The 13,514-nt window shown below is 40.1% G+C and overlaps 1 protein-coding gene across 3 annotated transcripts in view; it reads left to right on the top strand.

Moving 5' to 3' along the window:
* COL28A1 (collagen type XXVIII alpha 1 chain) overlaps nucleotides 1–13,514 on the top strand; it is a 182,566-nt gene that overhangs the window by 56,160 nt on the left and 112,892 nt on the right. For all 3 annotated transcript variants that reach the window (XM_070787525.1, XM_070787527.1, XM_019959733.2), the window contains exons 14-17: nucleotides 441–509; nucleotides 3,277–3,345; nucleotides 7,726–7,794; nucleotides 12,412–12,480. In XM_070787525.1, coding sequence (XP_070643626.1) covers nucleotides 441–509; nucleotides 3,277–3,345; nucleotides 7,726–7,794; nucleotides 12,412–12,480 — 276 coding nt within the window. The remainder of the gene's footprint in view (nucleotides 1–440; nucleotides 510–3,276; nucleotides 3,346–7,725; nucleotides 7,795–12,411; nucleotides 12,481–13,514) is intronic.

Genomic DNA, 13,514 nt, shown 5'->3' with positions numbered 1-13,514 from the left:
ACAGCTGTGTGGTGATTCCTTCCCCTGGTGCCTAATTAAATTATTTCATCACTTTGCATCCTTTTTTGGGCCACACAGTCCTAGATTTTTAGCCTTTCCTCATAGGATTGATTTCCTCATCCTTATTCTGAAGTATCACTTCACTTCCATTTTCTGCCAATTTGAGAACATCAGAATGGAACATCTTATGCTAATCAAATAGAACAAGTATTTAATACAATGAGAATATTATTCTTCACAACCATATGATTCTACTTATCAGCATGGTATGTACTAGGAGGATCGAGTCTCACTAATCATGTGAATACGACTATATCATTGCATGCCCCTGTGAACTGAAATGTGACCATTATCTTTCTTCCTCTCTCCTCCCTGCCCTCTCCTCTCTCCTATTTTCTCTGTCTCTCCTTTTGCTCCTCACTCTCTTGTATCCTAACCAGGGTCCCCGCGGGCCTGAGGGACCACCAGGAGAGAGAGGCTTACCAGGAGAAGGACTTCCAGGGCCAAAGGTAACAGCACCTTCTCCATGGAGGAGAAATGCCTCTATTGCATGATCATGAATTATAAATTCAAAAACGGTGTCCTAGCCAACTATCCCAGGTCAAGTATTTTCCTGATCATCTTCACCCTATTAAGTGAATTTGTATGTAAATTTTCCCTTAACATGAAGCTATAGTGACATTTGCAATTATAAACAAGTAATTGCAAGGCTGCTGCTTCATACAGTTACTGCATATGAAATTAGAAAATCTCTTAAAGTCATTCATAGTCATTAAAACCACAGGGATAAATAGCATCTTTATGCCCAGAAATTGTTATTGAGCATAGCTATATACCAAGTTTTGGAGAAGGAAATGGCAACCCACTCCAGTATTCTTACCTGGAGAATTCCATGGACAGAGGAGCCTGGTGGGCTGTGGTCCATGGGGTCTCAAAGAGTCGGACACGACTGAGCGACTAACACACACACGACATACCAAGTTTTACCCACAACTTTGTTCTGTGAAACAGACAAGAAACAATCTAATAAACCAATTTATCACACTATTGCCATTAATATAAGAAAGGTAACGTGGGTGGATGGAGGGAATCGAATTTGCCTTACTACCAGAAGGAGCAAAATGTTACGCAAGAACTACCTCTCACCTGGCAACTGAGGTGTTAACTGTTTGCACCGCCTCCCACATGTAATTCTTGTAGCTCAAGTTCCTCTAGACCAGGGCTTGCAAACTTTCTGTAAAGAACCAGACAGTAACTATTTCAGACTTTGTGAGCCATGTGCTTTCTGTTGCAACCACTTAGCTTCTGTTGCTAAAGCATGAAGGCAACCCTAAACAATGGGTGATCTTGGCTGTGCTTCAGTAAAGCTGTATCTACAAAAAAGCATGCAGTGGGCTGGGGTTGGACAATGGGTTGCTGATCCCTGGTCTAGACTCTTTACCCATAATATATGGCTCACTTGCTAAAGGCCACACAGGAAATGATTTTCTGAGACCCTTTGTGCAGCAACAACAGAATTTCAGGGTAGGTAAGGTCCCTGGGTTGGGAAGATCCCCCGGAGAAGGGAACGGCTACCCACTCCAGTACTCTGGCCTGGAGAATTCCATACAATCCATGGGGGTCGCAAAGAGTCGGACATGGCTGGGCAACTTTCAATAGACTGAAAGTGAACGTTCACAGGGATAAATTGGGGGTCCTCTTTCCTCCTTTCCTAAAATGTTTCCCCCAGACATACAAGCATGCACACACACTACCCCGAGAAGCGTGTGCTGTTTTCTAAGTGTTTAAGACCTTCCACTTCATTCAGTCGAGTCACTGAGATCTGACCTTCTCAGTACGGTCTTACATTCTAAAATTGCTTCTCATTTTCAGCCTCTTCCACCATGATCAATATTCAATTATCTATGAGAAACCTAAATCTCCACTGAAGGGAAATCAGTTAGCTAAAACAAATATATCACACGAAGTTGTGAGTGACTGCTGGGCTGAATTTTAAAAGAAGCCCTTGTTAACCAACACATTTTAATTTGTTATAGTAAATGGAAATAATATGTTGGAAAAGGGGATATTACTAATGCCCTCGCCTAATCAAAATATCATCACAAGAAGGCAGAGGTCAGCAATTTGGCACCACATTTCAGAAAGTTTTATCATACATAATTTAATTTTTTTGGCACACAGTAAATTTCTAATTATGTATAGCCCAAACAACCTGGAAAATTCAAACAGCCAGAATTATTTCTCCTTATAATCTGTGGGGTTTAAAGAAATAAATAAATGAGAACAGAGTAAATAAAACACTGAGAAGCATATTTCAGGGCACGTTTTACTGGCAGTTTCAACGGCATGGTATAATGTTACATTCCTTCATAATAACCCATAGCACTGCATTGCCCTCTGACTCATCAAAGAAAGAACTCTTTATATTCAGTGTTGTTTTAGGATTGACTGTACACAGATGTACTTTGTGGTAACAATCAGAACCCATTAGACAGAATTCTTCACTCCTCAACTAGCAAGACCAATGGGAGTTCTCTGTATGTACTTCGTGGGGCTACTTTGCAATGACATGGGGCTTAAGTGAATAAATAATGACTACAGAAAGACATAAAGGTATATTTTCCTAGGTTTCTTGCAAATGTTCTTTGATTTTACTCTTGGTTCAAATGAATTTATGAAATGTGTGCTATTTCTGATCAATTCTGTGGTTTGTTTTTCATACAAATGACAAAGTGTTACGACTGCATTGACATGACATCACAACCAGAGTGATTCACGTAGGCCATGTGGCTCTAGAAGCAGACCCCAAAAGATTTTCCACAAATTCTTTTAAAACTAAGTTTTCAATAAATGTTTATAAATTTTGGTATAAAACACTTAATAAATAATTCCATCTTAGCAAATGTTATTTCACATACTGAGAGACAGATTTTCATTATGTAATGGAAACAGTTACAGAAATGGTAAAGAAACAGAAGACTGATTCAGTTGGTTGTAATACATGATTGATTAGATCTCCCACTTTCAGGTATTTCTGATTATATTAGGAATGGGGCTCTTTTCCCACTTCAGTGATGCTGTGTAAATTTTCTGCTTGAACAGATTCTTTTATATTTATGAAATGTTAATGCTATTTTTTTTTTTTTCAGTTTACAAATCTTGGAGTTAGAATTACCCATTTGTAGTTAGCAGTGAATTTTGATGGTTTGAATGCTTTACCTGTTTTAAAATCCTGAATTTTATTACTGCATTGATAGCTCTCCCATATACTTTCAGGGTGAAAAAGGTTCTCAAGGAGCAATTGGCCCACAAGGAGAAGCGGGCCCATCAATAAAAGGGGACAAGGTATTGCATATAGGGTGGATAACAGAAAATATGCCAATAAAATGACTTTTTATTGTTCCTTATGTATGTATATTTATGAACTATGTACAACCTGACAACCATACCACACAGGTATCCAGTTAACTACAAACGTTTTAAAGACGGGTAGGAAGGGAAAGCTGCCAGAGAAGGAAGGGATATAAGAAATGTGTGAAAACACAGACAGCAATTAGTTTGGAGTCCTACATATACGTCAATATCTAAACACATCATTGTATTAGAATAACAATTGACATGGATGATTATCTTGGGTGTTGTATTTCTACTCGAATTACTTATTTCTTTTGTTTACTATTTACTGGTAGCTGTCTCTTCTGGGTATCTGTATTTAAGTAGCAGAGACAGTAGTAAATGTTGAACTATACAAATTTCAGACATCATACAATTCTTGGTTCAAATAGTTGAGCTCTGGTGGTGTAACTCCAGTTCCAAATACACAAAAATACGTAAGATGCTCTTTCATTCTTTGGAGTAGTGACTACTGAGTACAACATAAATGCTGTGTTATAAGTTCAGTAAATTAACTTTTCCAGGTATTGACATGGTCTTTGTGGTTTCATATCTGGAGCTCATGCAAAGAAGACACTGAAATATCAGGACAGTGTCACCTAGTAACTACAACGCTTTTATCTGATGTTCATTCCCTTTCCCTTCTCCTTTCTTCTTTCCCTACTCTTTTATATTCTGGGATTCAAGTGACTAGATAAACACTTCTGTGATAAGGACTCTCAAAAATACACTATTTTACAGAACAAGGAAGTAGCTTTACTACAGATATTTAAATGTAATGTAATTCCCCAAAGAGGTCTGTTATATGAGTTGTTGAACATTTGCAGAACAGTGATTATGAGTTGGGTTTGGAGTTGGAGGGAGAGGACTTGAATCTATCAGTTGTGTGACTGGGAGTTGAAAATAGTAAAATGTTAGTTGCTCATGTCTGACTCCTTGTGACCCCAGAGACTGCAGCCAGGCTCCTCTGTCTATGGACTTCTCCAGGCAAGAATACTGCAGTGGGTAGCCATTTCCTTCTCCAGGGGGGTCTTCCCAACTTAACCTCATCTGGAAAATGGGGGTGCTTACTTTCAGAGGGTTTCTGTGAGGATTAAATGAGATAAAGCATGAAAAGCATTTGGCACAATGAATGCCTCATGATAAGCAATCAAGTTCTGAATCAGAATAACCCAGCTTTGAATTAAAACTCGAGTCCATTACCTGTTTCCTTCTATGGACATTTATTTAGACTAGGGCTTGACACAAAGTGAACCACTAAGAAGCATATGCCAGGGCCTGTCTTCATGACAGGTTCAGGTTTTTAATATTATATAAATTATGATCTAATCATGTGCTTTTGTTCACAAAAGCATATTTATTTAGCCCAGGCATTGGCAAACTATAGGGTGGGCTGCCTGTTTTTGTAAATAAAGTATTCAGCAGACACACCTATTCATTTAACTACTGTCTGGCTGCTTTTGTACTACTGAAGCAGCATTCACTGGTTTTGCAAGAGACCTTATTATGACTCTCAAGCATAAAATATTTACTATCCAACTGTTCAAGAAAAAGTTTGCAGATCCTGATGTAGTCTAAATGCAGTTGACATTAAAATAAGTGTATTGGGCTTCCCTGGTGGCTCAGTGGTAAAGAATCCACCTGTCAATGTGGGAGACACAGGTTTGATTCCTGATCTGGGAAGATCCCATATGCTGCAGAGCAGCTAAGCCCGTGTGCCACAACTATTGAGCCTGTGCTCTAGAGCCCGGGAACCGCAACCACAAGAGAAGCCACTGCAGTGAGATGCCATGCACTGCAACGAAGAGCAGCCCCTGCTTGCGGCAATAGAGAAAACACATACAAAGCAATGAAGACCCAGCACAAATATAAATAAATAAATAAAGCATATTTATCCATGTTGCCTAGTTCAGTGGTCAACTCTTGGTTGTCAATTTACTTGGCCTATCAGTAGCATCATCTGCTAGGATCCTCACCTTCTTGAAAGAATATCTTCACCTGATCCCTCTGGCTGTATACTTTTCGGTCTCCACTGCTGGTTTTTCATCTCTCTGACCTCTAATACTTGGAGCACCCAAAGGGCTCAGTCCTTGAACCTTCTCTCTTCTCTTTCTACTTGAAAACTCACCCAGTCTTGACTTCAAATACCATCTATATCGTGAGAGCTCCCAAATTGACATCTCCAGCTCACACCCCTCTCACCTACTTGATATCTCTGCCTGAATGTTTATTTTAGGTATCTCAAACTTAACACGTCCCAAACTGAGCTACTGGTATTACACCCTTCCCCAGCCTTGCTTCATCTCAGTCTTTTCCCTCTCAATAAGTGACAAGTATGCTTTCCCAAGTATGTTATCTGGTCCCATCACTTCATGGGAAATAGATGGGGAAACAGTGAGAGACTTTATTTTGGGGGGCTCCAAAATCACTGCGGATGGTGATTGCAGCCATGAAATTAAAAGACGCTTACTCCTTTGAAGGAAAGTTATGACCAACCTAGATAGCATATTCAAAAGCAGAGACTTTACTTTGTCAACAAAGGTCCATCTAGTCAAGGCTATGGTTTTTCCAGTGGTCATGTATGGATGTGAGAGTTGGACTGTGAAGAAAGCTGAGTGCCAAAGAATTGATGCTTTTGAACTATGGTGTTGGAGAAGACTCTTGAGTGTCTCTTGGACTACAAGGAGGTCCAACCAGTCCATCCTAAAGGAGATCAGTCCTGGGTGTTCATTGGAAGGAGTGATGCTAAAGCTGAAACTCCAATACTCTGGCCACCTCATGTGAAGAGCTGACTCATTTGATAAGACCCTGATGTTGGGAAAGATTGAAGGCAGGAGGAGAAGGGGACAACAGAGGATGAGATGGTTAGATGGCATCACTGACTCAATGGACATGAGTTTGTGTGAACTCCGGGAGTTGGTGATGGACAGGGAGGCCTGGCGTGCTGCGGTTCATGGGGTTGCAGAGTCAGACAAGACTGAGTGACTGAACTGAACTGATGTTTTCCCACAAACCTCAAAGATATCCTCGATCTATAGCAAATCGTGATGGCTTTACTTGCAAAATCTATCTAGGATCTGAGCACTCCCCACCACCTTCACTCAACAGCCTGGTCCAGGCCACAGTCATCTCTCATACGGACATCTCTTCCGTTTGTTCTCAATGTGGCTTGCAGAGTGAACGTTTGAAGACTAAGCCAGATCTTTTACTCCTCTGCTCAAATCCTCTAGTGGCTCCTCAGCTCACGTAGAGAAAAGCCAAAGCCCTCACAATGGCCTAAAAGACCCTATCAGTTGCTCTGCCTGAGCCCACTGACACACATCCCTGACTTCATCTTCCACTGCTTTCCCTCATGCTCACCAGCTCCAGCCACATTGTCTCCTTGCTGTTTCTGGAATGTTCTAGGCATCTTCCTTGCATGGATGTTTGCTTTGCCTGGAATGCTTCTCCTCCAAGTTTCTACCTGGTTTACCCCTCTCATCAGTGAGACCATCCTGAATCACCTTTCCCCAGATTGCAGCTATCTCTCCATTCCTCCATTTATTTTTCTCTTTAGCGTGTACCATCATTCAGCATACTATTATTTCTTCTGTCTTGTTTATTATCTTCTGTGTTCCCCAAGAAAATGAAAGATCTATGAGGAAAGAGAGTTTTGTCTGTTTTGGTCACTGCTATTTCCCCATGTTGGAGCAATTCCTAGCACACAATAAACACTAAACAAATATTTGTGGAAATACACAGAGAAAGGATGAATGATATTGTTCTCACTGATAACTCTCACTTTATTTCTCAAAATTATTCATGGAATAAGAAGGTGAAGTTCTTCCATTTTGCTGCACTTACCTTAGATAATTTCTTAAGTTTTAAAATGTTTTTAAAAAGTTTTAAAATTTTTGTTAAGATTTGGAGGAAAAAGGTATTTAGAAATTTAAAAAATATTATTCTTTAATTCCTTTCTCAAATACTGATCTTCTTACATCCTATGAATTTTATATGTTTTAAATATTTAAATATTTCTATGATCTTAACAAGAAGTGTTTGTGTCATTATAAAAACAATTTTTGAATTTTTGGTTTCTCTATGGAAAAATGATTGATGAATATAAGCTGGTGCAAACATACACCATTTTTGACCAAATAGCGAAAACATTATTCACTATTTTGGCAAATTTGAACCATACACTATTTAAAAGCAATGGTGTTTTGTAACTTTCCATGTTGAACTTCTTTATGGTTTAAAAGATAGACTTTAATCCATCATATTGCAAGATTAGCAAAGTGTGAAAGAATGAGGTTAGCTGTATTCTTAAATTTCTGGCTTATTTCTACACAGGGGGATATGGGACCTGTGGGACCCCAAGGACTGATGGGCATCCCTGGAATTGGGAGTCAAGGGGAACAGGTAATTGCTGCTTTCTCTCTTTCCCTTTCATACAGAACATTCTGGCCTAAACCTGGTGTTCACTGAAGGCCAGTCCGGCAAACAGCTATAAGTACATTTGATAGTGGAATTGCAATGGTGTTGGCTCAGATGGTAAAGCATCTGTCTACAATGAGGGAGACCTGGGTTCGATCCCTGGGTCAGTAAGATTCCCTGGAGAAGGAAATGGCAACCCACTCCAGTACTCTTGCCTAGAAAATCCCATGGATGGAGGAGCCTGGTGCAGGCTACTGCCCATGGGGTCGCAAAGAGTTGGACACGACTGAGCGACTTCACTTTCACTTTCATCCAAACAGGTATGTAGGAAGGGATAAGATGGTTCCAGAAGATTCTAGTTTTGAGAACTTACAAAGACTTAAAAAATAAATCGTGTGTTTCTTGGTGCTGTGACTGTTAACATTAAAGCCAATTTACAGGATGAGGGTTTTGGAGCTTTTAGTTTCCCAAGGGAAACGAAATATTTTATTTACCTGGTGGGTTGTGTTTGCTTTTCCCCTTGAATCTTTATGACTGATGAAATCCCATTCTGTTCTGACGCCAGTAGAGTAGTGTTTCCCATTTTCTAGCCACATAGCAATCTAGGAAAAAAAAAAAAAAAAACCTAAACAAGGCCCAGCATTAGAGGCACTCACTTTACTGAAGGGGCACCATTCCTGAATAGAAGCAAACCACAGAGCAGGTTTATAAATGACTCTTGGTCCCTCTTGGTCAGAAGAAAGGAAAGATCTGTGAGGCTGTCTCTGAATTTATGGCTGGAACCTCTTCCAAATTCTTCTGATTATAACTTTTCAAAAAGCGAGGCAATTTTGTTTAACTGAAATAATATGAATATAACATTACTGTCTACCTATATGATCTCATTTAATCAAAGTGACCAACAAATCCAAATTTATTTTGAATGTCCTCTTGTGTAGAAAGTGGCAAAAAGTTTAAAATTTATGATTACGGTTTAAATTATTCCATTGCCTAGTGAACAAATAGTACTTCCTTTATCTAGGATGGGTGGCTCAAACTGTAAAGAATCTGCCTGCAATGTGGGAGACCCAGGTTTTATCCCTGGATTGGGAAGATCTCCTGAAGAACAGAATGGCTACCCACTCCAGTATTCTTGCCTGGAGAATTTCATGAATAGAGGAACCTGGTGGACTACAGTCCATGGGGTTGCCGAGTTGGACACGACTGAACAACTAACACTTATCTAGAATAGGGAGAGAAGGATAAAAAAGGAGATAATTGAGAATATCATTATTGACATAAATTCTTGAGTTTATTTTTAATTATATGCTAATTAATCAGTATTTTTTGTTGTTAATTCGAGCAGCAGCCAAGTTGGATATTACTCCTTTTTCTGTTTCCCTCCCCTTGGTAGCGGTCCTAGTATAATACATCAGGAGGATTAAGGTGCAGGAGAAGCCAAGATGAATCTGTATATAAATATTTAGATAATAATTAAGAGCTGTTGTTTTTGGACTACGTAAGGATCACGGTTTGACTATGCCACCAGGCATCCTCCAGCTTTGTCGTTTTCTTTGCTAGTTTCAGCAAGCTCCTGATCCTGGAAGTGACCATGCTGTTACGTCCTGGGTTTTGTGCTGTTCCTGGTGCTGAGTCACCATTGTGGGGCTGAAAATGAGGTTCAAAGAAAGCCAAGTCTTTTCAGATGCCGTTTCTCAGTGGAAGTTGTTCTACAGCTTGAAAAGGAAAAAAAAAAAAAAAAAACCAACACACCTCTTTGACTTCTGCTTTCTCAGCCTCTTCTTTTCTTGTTCAAGAGTAAAAACCTTTCAAGGTGTATGTGACCATATGGAGCTGACTCCTACTGGGTAGGAAATTGAATGCAATATGTCGTTTGTAAACTGAACAAGAAAAAAACTTGTTTACCCTTTTAAGACAAGGGATTTATATTCTACTTAAATTTAACCTCTTCACAGGCGGTTACCCATTTTTCTTCTTATCCTTACTATAACATGCTTACCCATTGAATTACTGTTATTGTTAAATCTTCTCACTTTTCTTATAGACATTAATTTTCCCACTCATCTGTTTCTGGGGGAGCTTCTGTTTCCAGCAACATGTTTACAATCTCTCTCAAGTGGCCTCTGCAGATTTTCATTAAATATTTAGAGGCTTTACTACTTCAAATATCTTATAAAATAAAGTGAAATATAAGTAACCACATATACATGTGTACATGCCTATATGCACATATCTTTTTAATTTTTTGGATCCTAACGTGGTACTTGTAGACTGTTGTAAAAGTCAGGAAGGATTCCCTTCTTATAATGGTTCAATGCCTGGAAAATCCCATGGACGGAGGAGCCTGGTAGGCTGCAGTCCATGGGGTCGCTGAGAGTCGGACACGACTGAGCGACTTCACTTTCACTTTTCACTTTCATGCATTGGAGAAGGAAATGGCAACCCACTCCAGTGTTCTTGCCTGGAGAATCCCAGGAACAGGGCAGCCTGGTGGGCTGCTATCTATGGGGTCACACAGAGTCGGACACGACTGAAGTGACTTAGCATAGCATAGCATAAATCCTGAACCTTAGCTTCCTTAAATTGTTCAAAGTGCTTCATCTTCATTAACCTGAGAAAAAGGGAATGATATCTGTACTTAAAAAATGAACAAGCAGATGTATCATCTAGCTGGAGAAAATAGGATCACATTTGTCATAAAATTATCATGTATTTGCAGCCATTTTTTACATAATCGTGACCTGTGGGGGATAAATAAAACGAAGTCTTAGTTTTTCTTTCATCATCCCTTTAAATTTTTTATCAATGGGGAAAGTTTTTTCTTTTTCCTACCACAGAAAAAATATTGCCATCAGGCTACAGACTTTCCTATCACTTTTAGGTAACAGTAAGTTATAGGATCACCTCTAGGGGTTTCCATGGTGGCTCAGGGGTAAAAGAATGTGCCTCCAATGAAGGAGATGTGGCAGGAGCTGCGGGTTCGACCCCTGGGTCAGGAAGATTCCCTGATCAAAGAAATGACTAACCAATCCAGTATTCTTGCCTGGAAAATCCCATGGACAGAGGAGACTGGTGGGCTACAGTCCTTGGGGTCCCCAAAGAGTCAGACATGACCGAGTGACTAAACATACATAGGATTACCTCTAAATTTCAAGTCAGTTTTAATTGTGTAATACAAACTATTTAGTCAACGTATCAATTTTCCTTTTAATCTTCATTCATTTTGTATGAGCTTGTGGTCCATGGGATAGAATGTACTTCTGATCCCTCCCAGGCTGAATCAAGGATGGGAGGATGGGAGCAGGCGGGAAGGGCATGGAGTCTTTCTTGGCTGGTCTATTGTCAGATGGCTTTGGGTCTTCTGGTCTTGACAGATGTTTGATGCTGACATTTTTCCCGGTGGGGTTCCTGCACTGCCACTCCTGGGACACCGACAAAGGACTCTCTTCCTCCAGCTGTTTCTCCCCATCAGCCTCTGCTTTTCTGGGAATATATTTACTCTATATGGACTCTCTCAGCTGGAGTTCCATTATTCTTCCAGGTCCTCTTGGACAGAAATCAAAGCAGTTCCAGGCCAACTCCAGGAATCTAGAGTACATCTGGTCCACAGGAAAAAAAACTTGCATGGCCTTTGCACTGATAAGCTCTGGATGCACGGGCTTACCCCACCCAGCCCTCTCTTGGCTATCACAGCATATTTTAGCTTTCTTCGGAACGAGTCAGACACTGGTTCATGGTGTTCCAAAAACGAAAATCAAGGTCTCCCAGAGGTTTCACTGATGTTCCCTTTCTATAATGTGGCAAACTTCTCCCCATTTTCTTCAAAGAAAACACTTTAGGAGACTTTTCTCTGGAGAAGACCTTATTAAATCCCATATCTTCTCCTTTTTTATATCCACAGTGTGAATGAGAGGCAAGTATTAGAACATTCTTCAGTTTTGTGTTTGCAGGCTTTTGCTTCTTAGAGCCTAAGTCAAATTTTCAATTTCACATCCTGATAGATATCCTTTGGTACAGCTAGGATACAGGTTTGCCTGTATGTAACTGAGAAGTGAAATAGGTTAATAAGATGAAACTGTATTTCTCCTGTTTAAAACTCCAAGCTGGTGTGTTTCCTCTGTTCATTAAGGTCTTCAGAGGTTCTGGCTTCTTCATTTGTGTTAGTCTGACATTCCAAAAGTGCTTTCCCCATCCACCTGATCCAGGATAGGCAGGCTCCGTGTTGTCACTTCAGCAAGGGGGAGGGGAACAGGGATGGAGCGCTATATCCTTCCTTCAGCATGAAATTGCACTAATCCCCTCATTCACATCCCATTGGACAGAATCCAAGCAATACCCGCTGCAACAGGGATTAGGAAAGGTGGTTTTTACTCTAAGCAGAAATGCAGGCCAGTTAAAATTACTCTTACTATGGAAAAATGGTAGAATTGCATATTGTGGTTCCCCTAGCAGCCTCAGCCACCCATTCAATAAGTATTAACTGAGTACAAGTAATCAACTATGGGATGTGAACTGAACTTTTACTTTGGAGGATTTGAAACTTCTCTTGTTTAAATTCCTTCTTAATTTCACTAATATTATTCTTCAAATTTTATTTTAAAGGGAATCCAAGGTCCCATTGGCCCACCTGGTCCACAAGGGCCCCCAGGACAAGGCTCACCTGGTCCCAAGGTAACTTTCTAAATGAGAGAAGAGTTTAATCTATTTTCTAACTGTTGTTTTCTGGTCAGTGGCCAGTGCATTTGGAAGGCAGCAGAGGGGATGAACTTCAAAATCAGAGATCTCTATTTAATGCAAAATGCTACTGATATTCCTAATGGTCTAGAGAATGTAATGTGCATTCTTTATGCTCTTAGCAGCTTTCACATTTGTCCCTTGGCATCTGCTGGAAGGTTGATTTTAGGATTGCCACTCCCTTCCCCATATCAGAATCTTAGGATGCTCCAGTCCCTTAATCTAGTCATATCTCCCTGTATTTAAAAAATCATCTCCAGATAACTTCTAATACCAAATACATTGTAAATATTACAAAGCGTTTAGTTCCTGGCATGTGGCAAATTCAGGTTTTGCTTTTGGAACTTTTTGGAATTTCTTTCCTGAGTATTTTCCAACCAAGGTTGGTTAAATTGTAGCAGAGTCCAAGCTCATACCACTTGCTGCATGAAGGGCCAGTAAGTTGAAAGGCACAGTGCTGGGGAGAGGAAAAACAACTTTTTTCAGAAAGCCAACAAACTGAGGAGATGGTGTGCTAATGTTCTAAAGAACCATCCTAATTTGGGATAGAAACCAAGCTTCTTTATTGCTAGGGAAGGGGGAAGCTGGAAAGGGTTAAGATCAAGAAGAGAAGGATAACCACAGTGAGGGCCCAAGGAGGGTTGTGATAACATTTTGTTCTTGGTTAGTTGACCTGAGTCTGGTCCTGATGTTCCTATAAATCTTGACAAGACAATCGTTATTTTTGTTCATACTTTCTTATCTCCTCATGTGAGGTAAGTTTGCATAACCTGTAATCTGCAAGCAGAACCCCTTTAGTAATTAACAAGTCTACATGCAGACCTGAGCAGAGGTTCATGACTCAGCGATTAAAGCAGCAGAACAGATAGGTACAATATGGAGTCAGAGATGCTAAGCTTCTACAAACAAAAGGCAGGTGGTGGAGGCAGATCTTAGTTCTTAAAGAACAACTCAGAGATATCCATCAGATT

Source organism: Bos indicus, chromosome 4 (assembly GCF_029378745.1).
Source record: "Bos indicus isolate NIAB-ARS_2022 breed Sahiwal x Tharparkar chromosome 4, NIAB-ARS_B.indTharparkar_mat_pri_1.0, whole genome shotgun sequence".
NCBI lineage: Eukaryota > Metazoa > Chordata > Mammalia > Artiodactyla > Bovidae > Bos > Bos indicus.
This window is presented reverse-complemented; position numbering and strand designations above follow the sequence as displayed.